General features: G+C 40.4%; 1 protein-coding gene across 3 annotated transcripts in view; it reads left to right on the forward strand.

Annotated features, from left to right (window-relative positions):
* The first annotated feature begins 209 nt into the window (after positions 1-209).
* SMG7 (SMG7 nonsense mediated mRNA decay factor) overlaps positions 210-14985 on the forward strand; it is a 101030-nt gene continuing 86254 nt past the window's right edge. The window contains exon 1 of one of the 3 annotated variants that reach the window (XM_004372903.2): positions 210-343. In XM_004372903.2, coding sequence (XP_004372960.1) covers positions 315-343 — 29 coding nt within the window. In that variant the 5' untranslated portion in view covers positions 210-314. Of the gene's footprint in view, positions 344-431; positions 6929-14985 lie in introns of those variants that run through there. The other 2 variants (XM_023728117.1, XM_023728116.1) reach the window with 2 other exon arrangements.

The following is a 14985-nucleotide window of genomic DNA, read 5'->3' on the forward strand; positions in this document are numbered from 1 at the left end:
GAATTCTCGCGAGAGGGACCCCTACTTCCTTCCTCTGCTTCTCCTTCCTCTTTCCCCCGCCCCCTTCCCTGCGCCCTCCCCCTCCCCCCTCCCGGGTCGGAGTGTCCCTGCGCCTCAAGGGCCGGAGAAGCAGCGAGAGCAGCTTTCCCCACTCCCTCCCCTTCGCCTCGCTCACCCCCACCCCCCCCGCCGAGCGAGGAGGAGCCGGAGGAGAGGAAGATGGCGGCGGCCGCCAGCACCCGCGGGGCCGCGGGGCCGCTCCGAGGAGCTTGAGAGACCCACGGACGCTTCGCGGGAAGACGCGGCGGCGGAGGATGAGCCTGCAGAGCGCGCAGTATCTCCGGTGAGTGCCGAGGCTGACCTCATACGTACGGGGAGCTGGCCGAGGGTTGGGGCATGGGGCAACAGACACAGAGGTGGTATGTCCTAGGTGGCGGGGGAGTTGCTGTGTCCTCTCCTTCTCAGGCTGGGAGACCGGGGCTGCGAGGGGATCTGCGGGAGGGGCGGAGCAGGTACACACATGTTTGTATGGGTGCCTGGCCCCCGCGGACTGGCTGAGCTCTAGGGAAGCCGGCTCGTCGCGGTGCGGAAAGGGAGGTTGGGGAAGCGTGAGAATGTGAGCGCGGGCTCGCTGGGGAAGGGTGGGCGAAGGCGCCTGGGAGGCGGCGGCGACCCCGAGTCGATATAGGTATAGAGAAGGGGTTTGTCTGATCCTGGTGGTGGGGAAACGTAGTGTGGTGTGGGATTGGCTGGAGCGACGCAGGAGAGGACAGGGTCGAAGTCTGCACACCTGGGGTGGGGTGGGGGGAGAGGAAAGGGAGTCCTCAGGAAACTGGAACTTGTTCTTCTCGGGCTGAGAATAAGAGGAATAATGTCAGCTCCAGTTAGTTGGCGGGGCGGGGGGCAGGCATAAAAAGGGAGAAAGGATGGGAAGATGAGGAAAGGGAGGTAGTATGGACTAGGTTGGGCTCCCCAGAAGATACTGGGTTGGAATGATTGCAGTCGGAAGATACCATTCTGAGAGTCGTGTGCATTCATTAAGAGTGGTGTAAGGAACTTGTATTTCGGAGGTAGAGTGACGCATGGGTACAGAGTATGAGTGTAATGTGTGTCCCGGATAGGAGGAGGGTGACAATTGGTACACATTCTAGGAAGGGAAAGCTAACAGAAATACTGGAATTTACTACGTGATGGCGAGAGCATATTGAATGGAAAGGCATCAGCAATTGTGCAGCCAGAAAGGTTCTCCACAAGCAAAATAAGAGCTTAGAGGAAAACAGAGACAAAAATCCTGATGGTGGAGAAAAGTAAGGTTGCTAAAGCCTGAAATTAATTGAGGAGTTGCTACTTCTTAGAAAAGAGGAAGGAAGACCTTACAGTGAGTCTTTTTTTGTCTTTTAGGAGCAGAAGTAAGAAAGGCAGGCCTTATGGGGAGATGTTTTAAAGAAAAAATTGGTTTCATATCTTTTAGAGAAGAGAATTTGACAGAGTAGAAGCCTGAAATGAGGAGAAATGTCGTTTTAGCTGGCTGTTGCTGTTGGGTGCTGTACAGTAGAACTGTCCCATAAGGTTTTCTTTGCTGTAATCTTTAAGGAAGCAGTTCGTCAGGTTTTTTTCTTTAGTGAAGTGAAAATATTGACGTGAGGCGATCCCTGTATGTACATTGCAAGAGGAGGTATGTAGTAAGTGATACGTGACAGCGGCTACTCTACTTTTGAGAGTATAGAGAAGAGGGAATGATAAGGTCTTAGAACTATGGTTGAGTGCAAGAGTAACAGAGACAAGATTCCCACAATGACCATAGGAATGGTATCTGTATATTGAGATCTTTTTCTCCTGTATTATCCCTTTAATATTTAGCATATCAGATAAACATAATAAGTACAACTATGCCAAAGACCTATGGTAGGTGCTGCAGGGAGATATGAAAACCATTGGGACAGTCCTTAATCTTAAGGAATTTGCAGTTTGGTATCTACTAGGTGAGTAAATAAATAACAGCACAGGCTAGAATATGGTAACTACCGTCAAAGATACTAAGTCTTATAAGAGTGCAAAGGCAGGAGATTGCCTGAACAATTGAGGAAATCCAGAAAGGCTTCCTTTGTTCATTTGCTTAGCTGTACACTCATCATTCATCAGATGTTTTGTTGATCACCTATATGAGAAGAATTGTACCATCTGCTGAGAATAGAAAAGTAAGAACCCCACCCTGCTCTTCACAGAGCTTATAGTTTGTTAGGCTTCAAGGAAAAAATGACACTTTTAAAATGGACTTTGAGGGATAAACAGTATCCTGGCAGGTGTTGATTGAGAAGAGGGGGTTCCAGATGGAAGGAAACTGTAAGTAGATGGGGTGGGTTGGTGTTCAGGAAATAATGAGTCCAGCTGGACAAGAATGCAGGTTAAACTCTAAGCTGGAAAAGCTTAGAGTTTTATAGATTATCAGGTTTGGCCCCTTCTTTTTACAGATGAGGAAAGTAAAGCCCAAAGAACCTAAAATTGCTGAGGACCATATGGCTTGATATGTGGGAGCTCTATAGCTCAAACATAGGTCTTCTAACTCCAAATTAGCTATGCTGTTCTGCATGTCTGGGCTCAGTCATTCTTTCAAGGAATACTATATTTTAGGTTCAAAGGATACAATGGTGAACAAAAGTGACAAGTCTTTACTTTCATTGGAGTGTATATTCTAGTAGAAGGAGGCAGTCAGTAAACGGACAGATAAATATATATCAGACGCTGACAAGTACTAGGAAGAAAAATAAAGTAGGGATGTGCTGTTTTATATAGGCAGGGTTGTCAGGGAAAGTATATTTGATAAAGTAACCATATTTTAGAGAATTTTGAGTACTATGATTAGTAGTTTGTAGTTAAAATGGGTGGGCAGTGGGAAATCCAAGGTGATTTGTTCAGAAGGGAGTTCACATGTTCATAGTTATGTACTAGGAAGACCAATCTGTGTAACAGTGGAAGGAGAGCTAGAAATACTGTGGTAGTAGTAGTACTAGAAAGGTATGATGAAAGGCAGATTGGAAGAGTGGTATTTTAATGGGAAACTCAGTTGGCTGTGAGAGCCTCTGGTGTTGATAGACTTTATTTTTTATAAATTGGTTTATCCTTAGGTTGTAGAATCAATGGTAGACAACTTGAGATGAATTTAATTCTTTGAAGAAGGGAGAAAAGAGTAAGAATGAATACAGTGTTTAACCTATATTTTCCAGCTACAATTGAACAGGCAAAATGGAGGAGGTGTGTTGTTGTTGTTATATGCTCTCAAGTTGATTCTGACTCATAGCGACCCTATAGAACAGAGTAGAACAGCCCCATATGGTTTCCTAGGCTTCCTGGGCTATAATCTTTACAGATCATAAGGTCTTTTCTCCGGTGGAGCTGTTGGATTCAAACCACCGGCGATGTTTAGGTTAGCAGCTGAGCGTTTAACCATTGTGCCACCAGGGCTCCTTGGAGGAGGTCTCTTAAGGGTGTTTGGGAGCCAGTCTTTTCTCAATCTTGCTCATATGTACTAAGTAAAAAAAAAAAGTCTTAGGGCTGATAGGAGTCTGGGACTGAAGTGGGGAGTGGAATAAAGAGAGACTGTCACCAGCCCGAATTTCCTTCCTCCTCCTTTAGGTGATCATTCCATTTAAAGTCAGCTGTAGAGAGACTAGAGCAAGTTATTTCTTCAGGGAAGTATTATGTTCATTTTCTTTGCTTTGATGAAAATGGAACTGTTGGTTTTTATAGACAGCTCAGGGAGGATGCTGTAGATATTGCTGAATGAGTGTACTTGGGGTTATAGTGGTTATTCTTCGTGACTGACTGTAGGAAGAGTTTTTGTTGCCTACCTTTGTCAGTAGTAAAAGACGATGACTGGGCGGTTTTCAAACTGCATAGCTACAGATCCTCCCTTGTGTAGATGAAAATTAGTTTTGTCTCAGCTGAATTTTAATTTGCTAGAGTAAATGAGCTGGGGTATCTTGGCGTGGAAATGGTGGGATTGTAGGTATGAGGATATGAGGTAGGAGGCCTCAGTAAGATAAAGAAACAAACATAAAGGGGACTGAATGAATCTCAACTTGTAGAAAAAGAGCAAAGAGGAGAACAAATAGAACAAAGGTAATATTATGGGTAAGAAAGGATGATGAATTTTTTTTGTTAAAAGGAAAATGTCTTGTTTTTTATAATAGCAGACACGATTCCTATCCAAATGAATAAATTGAGAAGTATTATTTAATGAGGATAAAAATAATACTTTCTTACACTATATAAAAGAAGAAATGGTCTTAGATGTGAGATTTCTAGACATGGAAATTTAATACTCATATTGGAGAAAAATTCAGAATATTTTTCTCTATTAGTGAAGAGCTGAATTCCACTGGCACACTTCTTTGTCGGAAACTTTGTTACCATAAGTAGAAATAATATAACAGCCACAGGGTTGTTTCCTAGGGCAGTAGAAAAGTGGTTGTCACTTAAATGCTGATTTAAATATCCAATACATTGTAAGATAAAATTTGTCACTGTGAATCTTGGGACAAAAGAAGACAAAAGGGCCCTCCCCCTTTGTCTTTGAGGCCGTTAAAGTACCAAGTAGAACTTCATCATGGGACAGAGAAGTTAGTGGGAACGTTTGGTTGGAATATGTATACTAAATAGCATAGACTCCAGGTTCTAGAAGAATCTGGTAATGTTTGGCTGTGTATTCACTGTCTGGAAGCTTCAAGAAGTCCCGTAGCACATGCTAACATTAATTCATGTGATCGACAATGCCTTCTTCCCTTTGCCTGGTTCCTCTTCCTCGCCAAACACAAGATTTAAAGTAGCTTTAGCCCCAGAAAATCGACCAAACATGACATCACTGTATAAAATCATTCGAAATAAATTATTGTCTCTTGAGGCATGTGAGACTGTTATTTGTTATAATACTTTATTTGTTAAATAGTGTTTTACCTGCTTGCATATTGACTGGCTAAATTATTTTGGCAGTTAATTTCTGCTTCCCTTGTGGTTTCAGTTGGATTTAAAATTTATACTTCCTGTCCTAGCTTGTTTCATTTCTTTGCTTTCTAACAGCTGCTATGTTCTACCTTAGCGGTAGATGAAACAATTTTTTTTTTTAATGGATATGTAAAGCAAGTTTCTTATGAGGCAGTTTTGGAGAGGAGGGTGGTTCAGACTTTAAAAAGGCTAGTTCGCTTTGTACTGGAGGAAAATTTTTTGCTATCTCCAAATACATCTCTGACCCTGAATAGCCTTTTAGATTTTTGTTATTGATGGTATGAATGAATGCCTGAAAGTTTAGATAAGTTAGTTTAACTGATCAATCTTGTTCAGAAAATAAATTGCTAAGCAGACGTCTTACTGTTATTGTTCATCTGTATGTGGGTATGTTTGCGATGGTCATTACATATTGCCATTTAAGTTTTGTAGTCCAGCTGTATTTTAATTTAGTAGTTGTGTTGTTGTGGCTAGATTTTTCAGTGATCTGGGAGATTGTTAGGGCTAATCAGCAGTTACAGGGAAATACAGGGATGGAGTTTTGGCAAATGTCACTAAGTAAGTGAGAACTTATAACCAGCTCCTTTCTTGTTAGCTTGTAATGAAGTTGCTTAGGAAGGTTGCTTTTACTCTGCCTTAGACCCAATTTTTAGTGGGTGGAGAGAGGAGGTGACTATTCATTGTTGAAGAAAACTTTAGGAATCGTAGACAGAGTAAGTTCAGTACCCACCCCCCATCTGCTTCGTTTAGAACAGGGCTTCTCAACTTTGGGTCTTGCTGACATTTTGGGCCAGATGATTCTTTGTTGTAGGGAGCTGTCGTATGCATTGTAGGATGTTTAGCAGTAACCCTGACCTCTTCCCACTAGATACCAGTGTCATTCCCACCTGTTTGTGACAGCCGAAAGTGTCTGCACACATTGCCAAATGTTCCCTGAGGTGCAGATTCACTCCCAGTTGAGAACCAGTGATTTAGAAATGTATAGGAAAGGTATATCATATATGCACAGTGTAGGTTCATTTTCTTGTTTTCTCCTCCTCCAAGCCACTGATTAATTCTTATGCTTCTCTTATCAGTTATCTCTGAGGTAGGAATAGGCTAGTTACCATGTTTAGAGGAGTCCCTAGGTGGCACAAACTTCATACCCAACTAGTAAAGCCCACCTTTATACCCAGACTGCTAACTGAAAGGTTGGTTAGCAGTTTGAACTCACCCAGAGGTGCCTCAAAAGGCATGCTTGGCAGTTTGTTCCCAAAAGGTCACAGCCATGAAAACTCTGTGGAGCACAGTTCTGCTCTGCAACACATGGGGTCAGCATGAATCGGAATTGACTGAACAGCATCTGGTAAAGCTGGTAATCATGTTTAGACTTTACCCATAAACACTTGTACGTATTTAAAATATTTTTTTGTTGTTGTTTTATTTTACTGGCAGTTATTGAATACTTAACTATGTGCAGAACACAATCATGGGGCTTTGCCAACGGGAAACTCAGATACTAGGGAAAGACATTTAAGTAACTATAATAGCAGGTGAGCTGATAAGTGCTGTTGATGGGAAAACAATGGTACTGTGTGAGTATAGGCAAGAAGAGATTTATTCCATCAGAGCGGGAGGTGGGATGAGGAGGGTTTTTTGGAGGAGTTGAGATTTGATCTGGGTCCTGAAAGATGGCTGGGACTTTTAAACGTGAATATTGGACATACTGACATTCAGGCAGAAGGAATATCTCATGGCTCCTTTATTATAAATAAATTTAAAAATTTCATTTCCGTTTAATACATGGCATTTGTATTTTGATCAGACTTTTCTAATTTGTTCTTAGATAAAATAGGTTTATGGACAGAGAAGTAGAGATGTGGAAGTGTTAGTGCTGCAGATTTGATGTCTGGTATGGACCTTGAAAAGGCAAAGACAGGTTGGTCAGGTAGGTTCCTACAGAATCCCTACCTTTAACTGCTCTCAATTGTATACCATTCCTGTAGGACCTTATTTTAGTTGTGCTGTCTCTTCTTTTAATCTTTTTAATTACAGTATTCCCCTTGATTAATCTCCTCCTATGTGAACTAATCTAAATTTTTCCTTAAAATTTTTTTCCTGCTCCTGTTTTCCCTTTAACCTCTGTCCTTCCTTACTTTTCTTTTATGGCTAACCATTTCAAGTTTGCCCTATACTGTTTTCCTTTTATTTACCTTCTACTTTTCCTTCATACCTTGTAGTCCTGCTATTTTTCCTTAGCACTGTATTAGAATTGATTATTTCCAAAGGTGTCAGAGCCTCCTAATGGCCAAATTCATCCACTGATTGTTTTCATTTCTCTCATAACCATAATTTTGTTTTCCTCCCTTTCTTTCTGTGTTCCTCGTTATCATATCTATTCATCCATCTCACCAGTAAACATTCAGTCTGGGCCAAGATATATGCCAGATCCCTGGGGATAAAAAGAGAATATGTTCTTAAGTAGTTTTATCAGACTGAAAAGTAAGTACATAATTACCACATAGTTTATACCTGCTATGATATGCACAGGGGCCTTATGGGAAGTTCTTGAGATCTGTTGGTTTTAGCACCGAGATTCCAGGATTGTGATTATCCCCACCTCTTATTTAGTTTTCTTGGTCCACCTCACCCCACCAGCTCTACATTTGTTTTCCTCAGATACCACATGCACTCATGGGACTTTTGCTGATCACTACATCATCATTGTTTAAAATCTCTCAGGCATCTACTTAGTACAAATCATCGTGCTAGGTCCTGGGGAGACAAGTTGGTGTATCATTCCTGTCATTCAGAGAGTTTATAAACTATTTAATGAAATAGGTGTAAACATAAAATAATGCATAGTAAAGTGCAGGATAGTGAGTGTATAAGCATAAGTCATAAGCAGAAAGACCTGGATTCAAAGCAGAGCTTTGCCGCTTACTGGCTGTGTTACCTTGGGGAAGTTACTTAGACATTCTGTGCTTCAGTTTCCCCATCTGTAACATTGGGGGGTGGGTCGTAGTAACTACCTCATAGGATTATAAAGATCAAATGAGTTAATAAGTGTAAAGTGTTTGGAATAGTTATGGCACATAAGCACTATAGAAGTTGATGGCAGTGGGTTTGGTTTTTGGTTTATGTAAGTTTTAAGTGGGTATGAGGAAGACCTTCAACAAAATGGCTTGACACAGTGGCTGCAACAATGGGCTCAAACATAGCAATGATTGTGAGGATGGCGCAGGACCAGGCAGCATTTCGTTCTGTTATACATAAGGTTGCTGTGAATCAGAACTGACTTGATGGCACCTAACAACAATGACAGTGCCTGGAAATTTTATATCTCTGGTACTAACTAATTTGATAATTTGCACCTTTGCCTGCAGCACATTTTCTAATTTTAGAAGTCTTACTGTCATATCAAATACAGCACTCTTAAAAGAAAACTGTTTGTCCTTCTCCTTTTCATCTTCTTACCTATTCCTCATGTATTCTCATTTTCCTTATTAGTGCTGCCCCTCACCCTTCTCCCAAGCCCAGGTTCAAAACCTTGTGGTTATCTTTGAGATCTGCATTCTCTTCCATACGCACACCATTTTGGAAATGTTGCCTTCCTTTTGTCTCCTCTTTTTCATTGCCAGCACTGTCAGCTTTATACCCATACTGTTGAAATAGTCTCCCAACCTTGTATGCAGTTCTGGCAAACAGCAAGAAGAAAGCGTTGACTTTGGATCAGATAGATTTGAGTTTTAAACACTACCTACTACTACCTCTGTTTTTATACTGACAACTTCTCTGAGCTATGATTTCTTCATCTTTAAAATGAAACATTGATCTCAAAAAATTGCTGTCAATGTTAAACTAAATAACAAAGGTTTACATGTGCTTTAACAAATTCTGGTTCTCCTTCAAGCTCTCTACTGCCTGTCCCCCAGCGAGCTAGTCTTTTGCATTGCTTCTGTATTAATATTCCTGAAAAAGCATTTTGTGTATAGCTCTCTTGCTTAAACTCCTTAGCCTGGCGTTTCTGGCTTTCATCTAATGGTCGTCATCTACCTCTGCCATCCACCACCTGTCTGTCAGTTCGTTGTACTATGGTGACTTACGTGTTGCTGTGATACTGGAAGCTATGCTACTGGTATTTCAAATACCAGCAGAGTCACCCATGGTGGACAGGTTTCAGTGGAGCTTCTAGACTCAGATTATAAAGAAAGGCCTGGTGATCTACTTCTAAAAATTAGCCAATGAAAACCTATAGATAACAACAGAATATTGTCCAGTATAGTGCTGGACGATGAGCCCTCTAGGTTTGAAGGCACTCAAAATACACAGTGGCTATAACAGTGGATTATGAAGATGATGCAGGACTGGGCAACATTTCATTCTCTTGTAATGGGGTCGCCATGAGTTGGAGCCAATTTAACAGCAACTAGCAGCACCACCACCTCTGCCACATGATATCTCATTATGCTCTGGCAGGAACAAACTGCCCTAACCAGAGTAATCTGCTCATTGTCTTTTTAAATGTGTCATATCCACACCTGCTTTAATCTCTCTTTCCAGGCCATTTCTCCTATAGGACATGCCATCATCCGCTACCTTAGCTTAAGCCTCACCTTTTGTGTGAAAACTTCCTTGATACCCTAGTGATTTCTGCATTCTTTGAACCCTGTGTCTTAGTTTTTTGGTGCTTATAATTTCTTGGTTTTGTAATGATCTCTTTTTTTTATATAACCGATTTATCTCTACAGTTAGACTGAGTATGATAGAGACCACGTCTTAGCATTTTTAAAATGAACAATATACATAATGGTTCCTGAATAAAATTTTCATGCTTTTGTTTTGTTTTTGCAAAATATTTATGGAATCTTTAACATATACCGGAGCCCTGGTAGCACAGTGGTGAAGAGCTTGGCTGTTAACCAAAAGGTCGGCAGTTCAAATCTACCAGTTGCTCCTTGGAAACCCTATGGGACAGTTCTACTCTGTCCTATAGGGTCGCCATGAGTTGGAATCGACTCAACAGGTTAGGTTTTGGTTTTTTACCATATATCAGTTCCAGACTCTGAGATCATAAACACAAATGAACTAACCCTTGTTCCTTAGGATAGTGGTCTCACGGAGGGACAGGTGTTGCACTCCTGTTTCAATACAATATGGTAACTGCTGTGTTAAATATTTTAAAGGTATTCCATGAGTATACTGAGGGAAGTGGGACTTTTCCTGCCTGGGAGGTTTGGAGAAAGTTTCTGGAGTTGAACACCCAAACTCAGTTTTAGGGGATGACTGGGATTAGCCAGGTGAGGAAAGATGGGAAGAGCTTAGCAGAGGAACAAAGTGAGTAAAGGCCTAGAGGCAGTGTGTTTTAGGAATTCTAAGAAGTTTGGTATTAGGAATAAGTGAGAGTTCGGTTGATGTTAACATAATGATCAGTTGAGACTGGCAGTTAAGTTGTTGTTCGTGCCATCTGATCGGTTCAGACTCACAGCGACCCTATGTACGATAGAACAAAATACTGCGTGGTCCTGCGCTATCCTCACAGTCATTGCTAGGTTTCAGCTCATTGTTGTAGCCACTGTGTCAGTCCATCTCATTGAGGGTCTTCCTCTTTTTCCCTGCCCCTCCACCTTAGCAAGCATGATGTCCTTCTCCAGGGACTGGTCCCTCCCGATAACATGTCCAAAGTATGTGAGACGAAGTCTTGCCATCCTTGTTTCCAAGGAGCACTCTGGCTGTATTTCTTCCAAGACAGCTTTTCCATTATTCTGGCAGTTTATGGTATAGTCCGTATTCTTCGCCTGCACCGTAATTCAAAGACATCAGTTCTTCTTTGGTTTTCCTTATTCATTGTCCAGCTTTCTCATGCATATGAGGTGATTGAAAATATCATGGCTTGGGTCAGGCACATCTTAGTCCTCAAGGTAACATCTTTGCTTTTCAACACTTTAAAGAGGTCTTTTGCAGCATATTTGTCCGGTGCAGTACTTTGTTTGATTTCTTGACTGTTGCTTCCATGGACATCGATCGTGGATCCAAGTGAAATGAAGTTAGGTTACATTATGTAAATTAAAGAGATTTTGATTAGTCCCTATCTTATTCTGCATTTCCTTTGGGAGTCTCAGATTCTCTTTTAGCAAACATGGTCATTAATCTTATGGGAGCAATTTATATTTGAGTGGCTGGTGTTTATTATATATGTTCCTACCGGAATAGAGAGATACAAAAGAAAGATATTTATGCAATGTCTATAGCACTTTCTTTGAGATACATAGGTTTTAGATTTCTACCCCCTACCTTTGAAAGTAGCCCTGTTTTAGGTAAAATATAGTTATTTGGAACACTATTAAATTATTATGTGGGAGATGATGAGAGTTTTAGTAAATAAATATAATTCTGAAAACCATTTTGGGTTGTGTTATGGATTGAATTTCCCCTCCCCTCAAAATATATTTGAAATTCTAACCCCTATACCATGACCTTGTTTTCTTTTGTAATGTTATTGAGATCATGCCAGAGTAGGGTGGGTCCTAAATCAAATCACTTCTGAGTTTATAAAAAGAGTAGAATAGATGCAGAACACATAGCGGGGAAGAGGAAGACAGATAATAGAAATAGATAAATCTACAACCCAGGAATTGATAAAATTGCTGACAGCTACTAGAAGCCGAAATAGACAAGGAACGGCCTTCCTGTAGAGCCACTTCCTGAACTTGTGAGACAGTAAATTTCTGATCTTTAAAGCCACTCACTTGTGGCATTTCTGTTATGGCAGCAGTAGGTAGCTACGACAGGCTATTGTTGATAGGACGTATTTTGTAGAGTCCTTACCTGTTGAGATACAGAGACGTAGAATGAAGGAGGAATTCTGTAGTGTTAGAGGAAGAAATTAGAAATCTTTAATTTTTGAGGTTAAGTGACATCTCTTTGGGTTTAACTTTTCCATTATGATTTTTTTTAGTCTGTCTTAAAGAAAAAAGATTTTGCAGACCCTTTTTGATGATTAACATTTTGTTCTTAGAGTTCTTGATGACATTTTTCTTTCTGCGGTATCTGTTTTGGAACCCTGGTGGCGTAGAGGTTAAGTGTTGGGTTGCTAAGCAAAAGGTTTCCAGTTTGAATCCACCAGCTGCTTCTTGGAAACCCTGTGGGGCAGTTTTTCTCTGTCCTATAGAGTCGCTATGAGTTGGAATCGACTCGATGGCAACAGGTATAAAGTACAGGCATACCTTGTTTTATTTTGTTTTGCTTTATTGTGCTTCACAGATACTATATTTTTTACAAATTGAAGGTTTGTGACAACTCTGCATTGAGCAAGCCCGTGGGTGCCGTTTTTCCAACAACCTGTGCTCACTTCATGTCTCAGTGTCACATTTTGGTAATTCTTGGAATATTTCAAACTTTTTCATTATTATTGTATCTGTTGTGGTGGTGATCTGTGATCAGGGATCTTTGATGTTACTATTGTAATTGTTTTGGGGCACCACAAACAATGCCCATGTAAGATGATGAACTTAATAAATGTTACCCAGAAGACCTGGCTAACATAATTGATGAAGGTGGCTACACTAAACAGATTTTCAGTGTAGATGAAACACTCTTATATTGGAAGAAGGATGCCATCTAAGACTTTCATAGCTAGAGAGGAGAATTCAGTGCCTGGCTTCGAAGCTTCAAAGGATAGGCTGACTGTCTCGTTAGGGGCTCATGCAGCTGGTGACTTTTAAGTTGAAGCCCATGCTTGTTTACCATTCTGAAAATCCTAGGGCCCTTAAGAATTATGCTAAATCTACTCTGCCTGTGCTCTGTAAATGGAACAGCAAAGCCTGGATGACAACACATCTGTTTACAACGTGGTTTATTGACTATTTTAAGCCCACTGTTGAGACCTACTGCTCAGAAAAACATTCCTTTCAAAATGTTATGCTCATTGACAGTGCACCTGGCCACCCAAGAGCTCTGATGGAAATGTACAGGGAGATTAATATTGTTTTGATGCCTGCCGTAACACAATATCCGTTCTGCAACCCATGGATCAAGGAGTAATTTTGACTTTCAAGTCTTACTATTTAAGAAATACATTTTGTAAGGCTGTAGCTGCCATAGATGGTGTTTCCTCTGATGGATCTGGGCAAAGTAAATTGAAAACCTTCTGGACAGTATTCACCATTCTAGATGAACATTTGTGATTCATGGAAGGAGTTCAGAATATCAATAGGAGTTTGGAAGAAATTGATTCCAACCCTCATGGATGACTTTGAGGGGTTTCCCAACTTCAGTGGAGAAAGCAACTGCAGATGTGGTAGAAATAGGAAGAGAACTAGAATTAGAAGTGGAGCCTGAAGATGTGACTCTAACAGATGAGGCATTGCTTCTTACGGATGAACAAAGAAAGTGGTTTCTTGATATGGAATCTACTCCTGGTGAAGATGCTGTGAAAATTGTTGAAATGACAACAAAGGATTTAGAATATTACATAAACTTAGTTGATAAAGCAGCGGCAGGGTTTGATAGGGTTGACTCCAATTTTGAAAGAAATTCTACCGTGGGTAGAATGTTAAAAAGAGCATCGCACGCTACAGAGAAATCTTTGGTGAAAGGAAGAGTCAGTCGATGTGGCAAGCTTCATTGTTGTCTTGTTTTAAGAAATTGCCGCAACCACCCCAACCTTTAGCAACCACCACCCTGATCAGTCAGCAGCCATCAACATCGAGGCAAGACCTTCCAGCAGCAAAAAATTATAACTTGCTGAAGGCTTAGATGATGGTTAGCATTTTTTAGCAATAAAGTATTTTTTAATTAAGGTATGTAAATTGTTTTTTTTTTAAGACATAATGTTATTACACACTTAATAGACTACAGTATAGTGTGAACATAAATTTTATATGCACTGGGAAACAAAAAAATTTTTGAGACTTGCTTTAGTGTGATACTTGCTTTATTTCCATGGCCTGGAACTGAACCCGCAAGCGAGGTATGCCTGTAGCGTTGTATAACTGGATTGGCATTTTATAGAGAAGAGAATTGTGACTCAACATGTTTGTTAGTTGCCTTCAAGTCAATTCTGATTCATGATGACCCCATGTGTGTCAGAGTAGAACTCCTGCATAGGAATTTAAGTCTGTGACCTTCCAGAAGCAGATTGCCAGGCCTGTTTTCCAAGGTGCCTATGGTTTGGTTCAAACTGCCAACCTTTCAGGTAGTATTTGAGCACTTAACTGTATGAGCCACCCAGGGACTCCTGAGACTCAAGGTACGGAAACCTTATTGGTGGCAGAGTTGGGACTGGCCTTAATCTGCTTCCTCTTGGTCCATTGTACCTAATAGGGCAGTGATCTTCAAAATGAAATATTTCCCTTTTGATAAATCTACATTTGCCATTGATGCTGTCAAGTGATGTATTTGATTTAGGTAGCTCATGGTTGGTTGCTGAAAGCATATTTCTTAGAAGTTCTTTAATTTTATTTTTCGTAATTTCACGTGTTAATATAAGTCTGCTCCTTACCCTTTCTACTATCCAGGTGAATAGTAGGAATTATGAGTCATTAATTTTAGTCTCAGTGATACAATATGATCTGTGATAATTCCCTTTTCTTTACGCTTGCTGTTTTGTCATTGATCATGTTTGCTGCCTATTTATTTCTCAGGAGTTTTATAAAATACAAGGCTTGAAAAGTGCTCTGCTTTTATGGAAATGAAAGGATAAATGCAAAGAACTGTTTTTGTGACAAACTGCTTTGTGATGTTAATATAAATAAGTTAAAATAATTTTTAATTCATTTTGTTTCTGCATGTATAATTTGGTGACATTGGTTACGTTCTTTGAGTTACGTGTCCATTCTCACCCTCCTTTTCTGAGTTATTTCTCCCCTGTTAACATAAACTCACTGCACTCTCAAGTTCCTATTTAATCTTTTGAATTGCTGTTGTCAGTTTGACCCCATAAAGATAGATTTTAAAAGAGCTCAAGGCAGACATTCTTTACTTGTTAAACTATTCTTTGATTTT

This window comes from Trichechus manatus, unplaced genomic scaffold, assembly GCF_000243295.1.
Source record: "Trichechus manatus latirostris isolate Lorelei unplaced genomic scaffold, TriManLat1.0 scaffold00021, whole genome shotgun sequence".
In the NCBI taxonomy this organism is placed as follows: domain Eukaryota; kingdom Metazoa; phylum Chordata; class Mammalia; order Sirenia; family Trichechidae; genus Trichechus; species Trichechus manatus.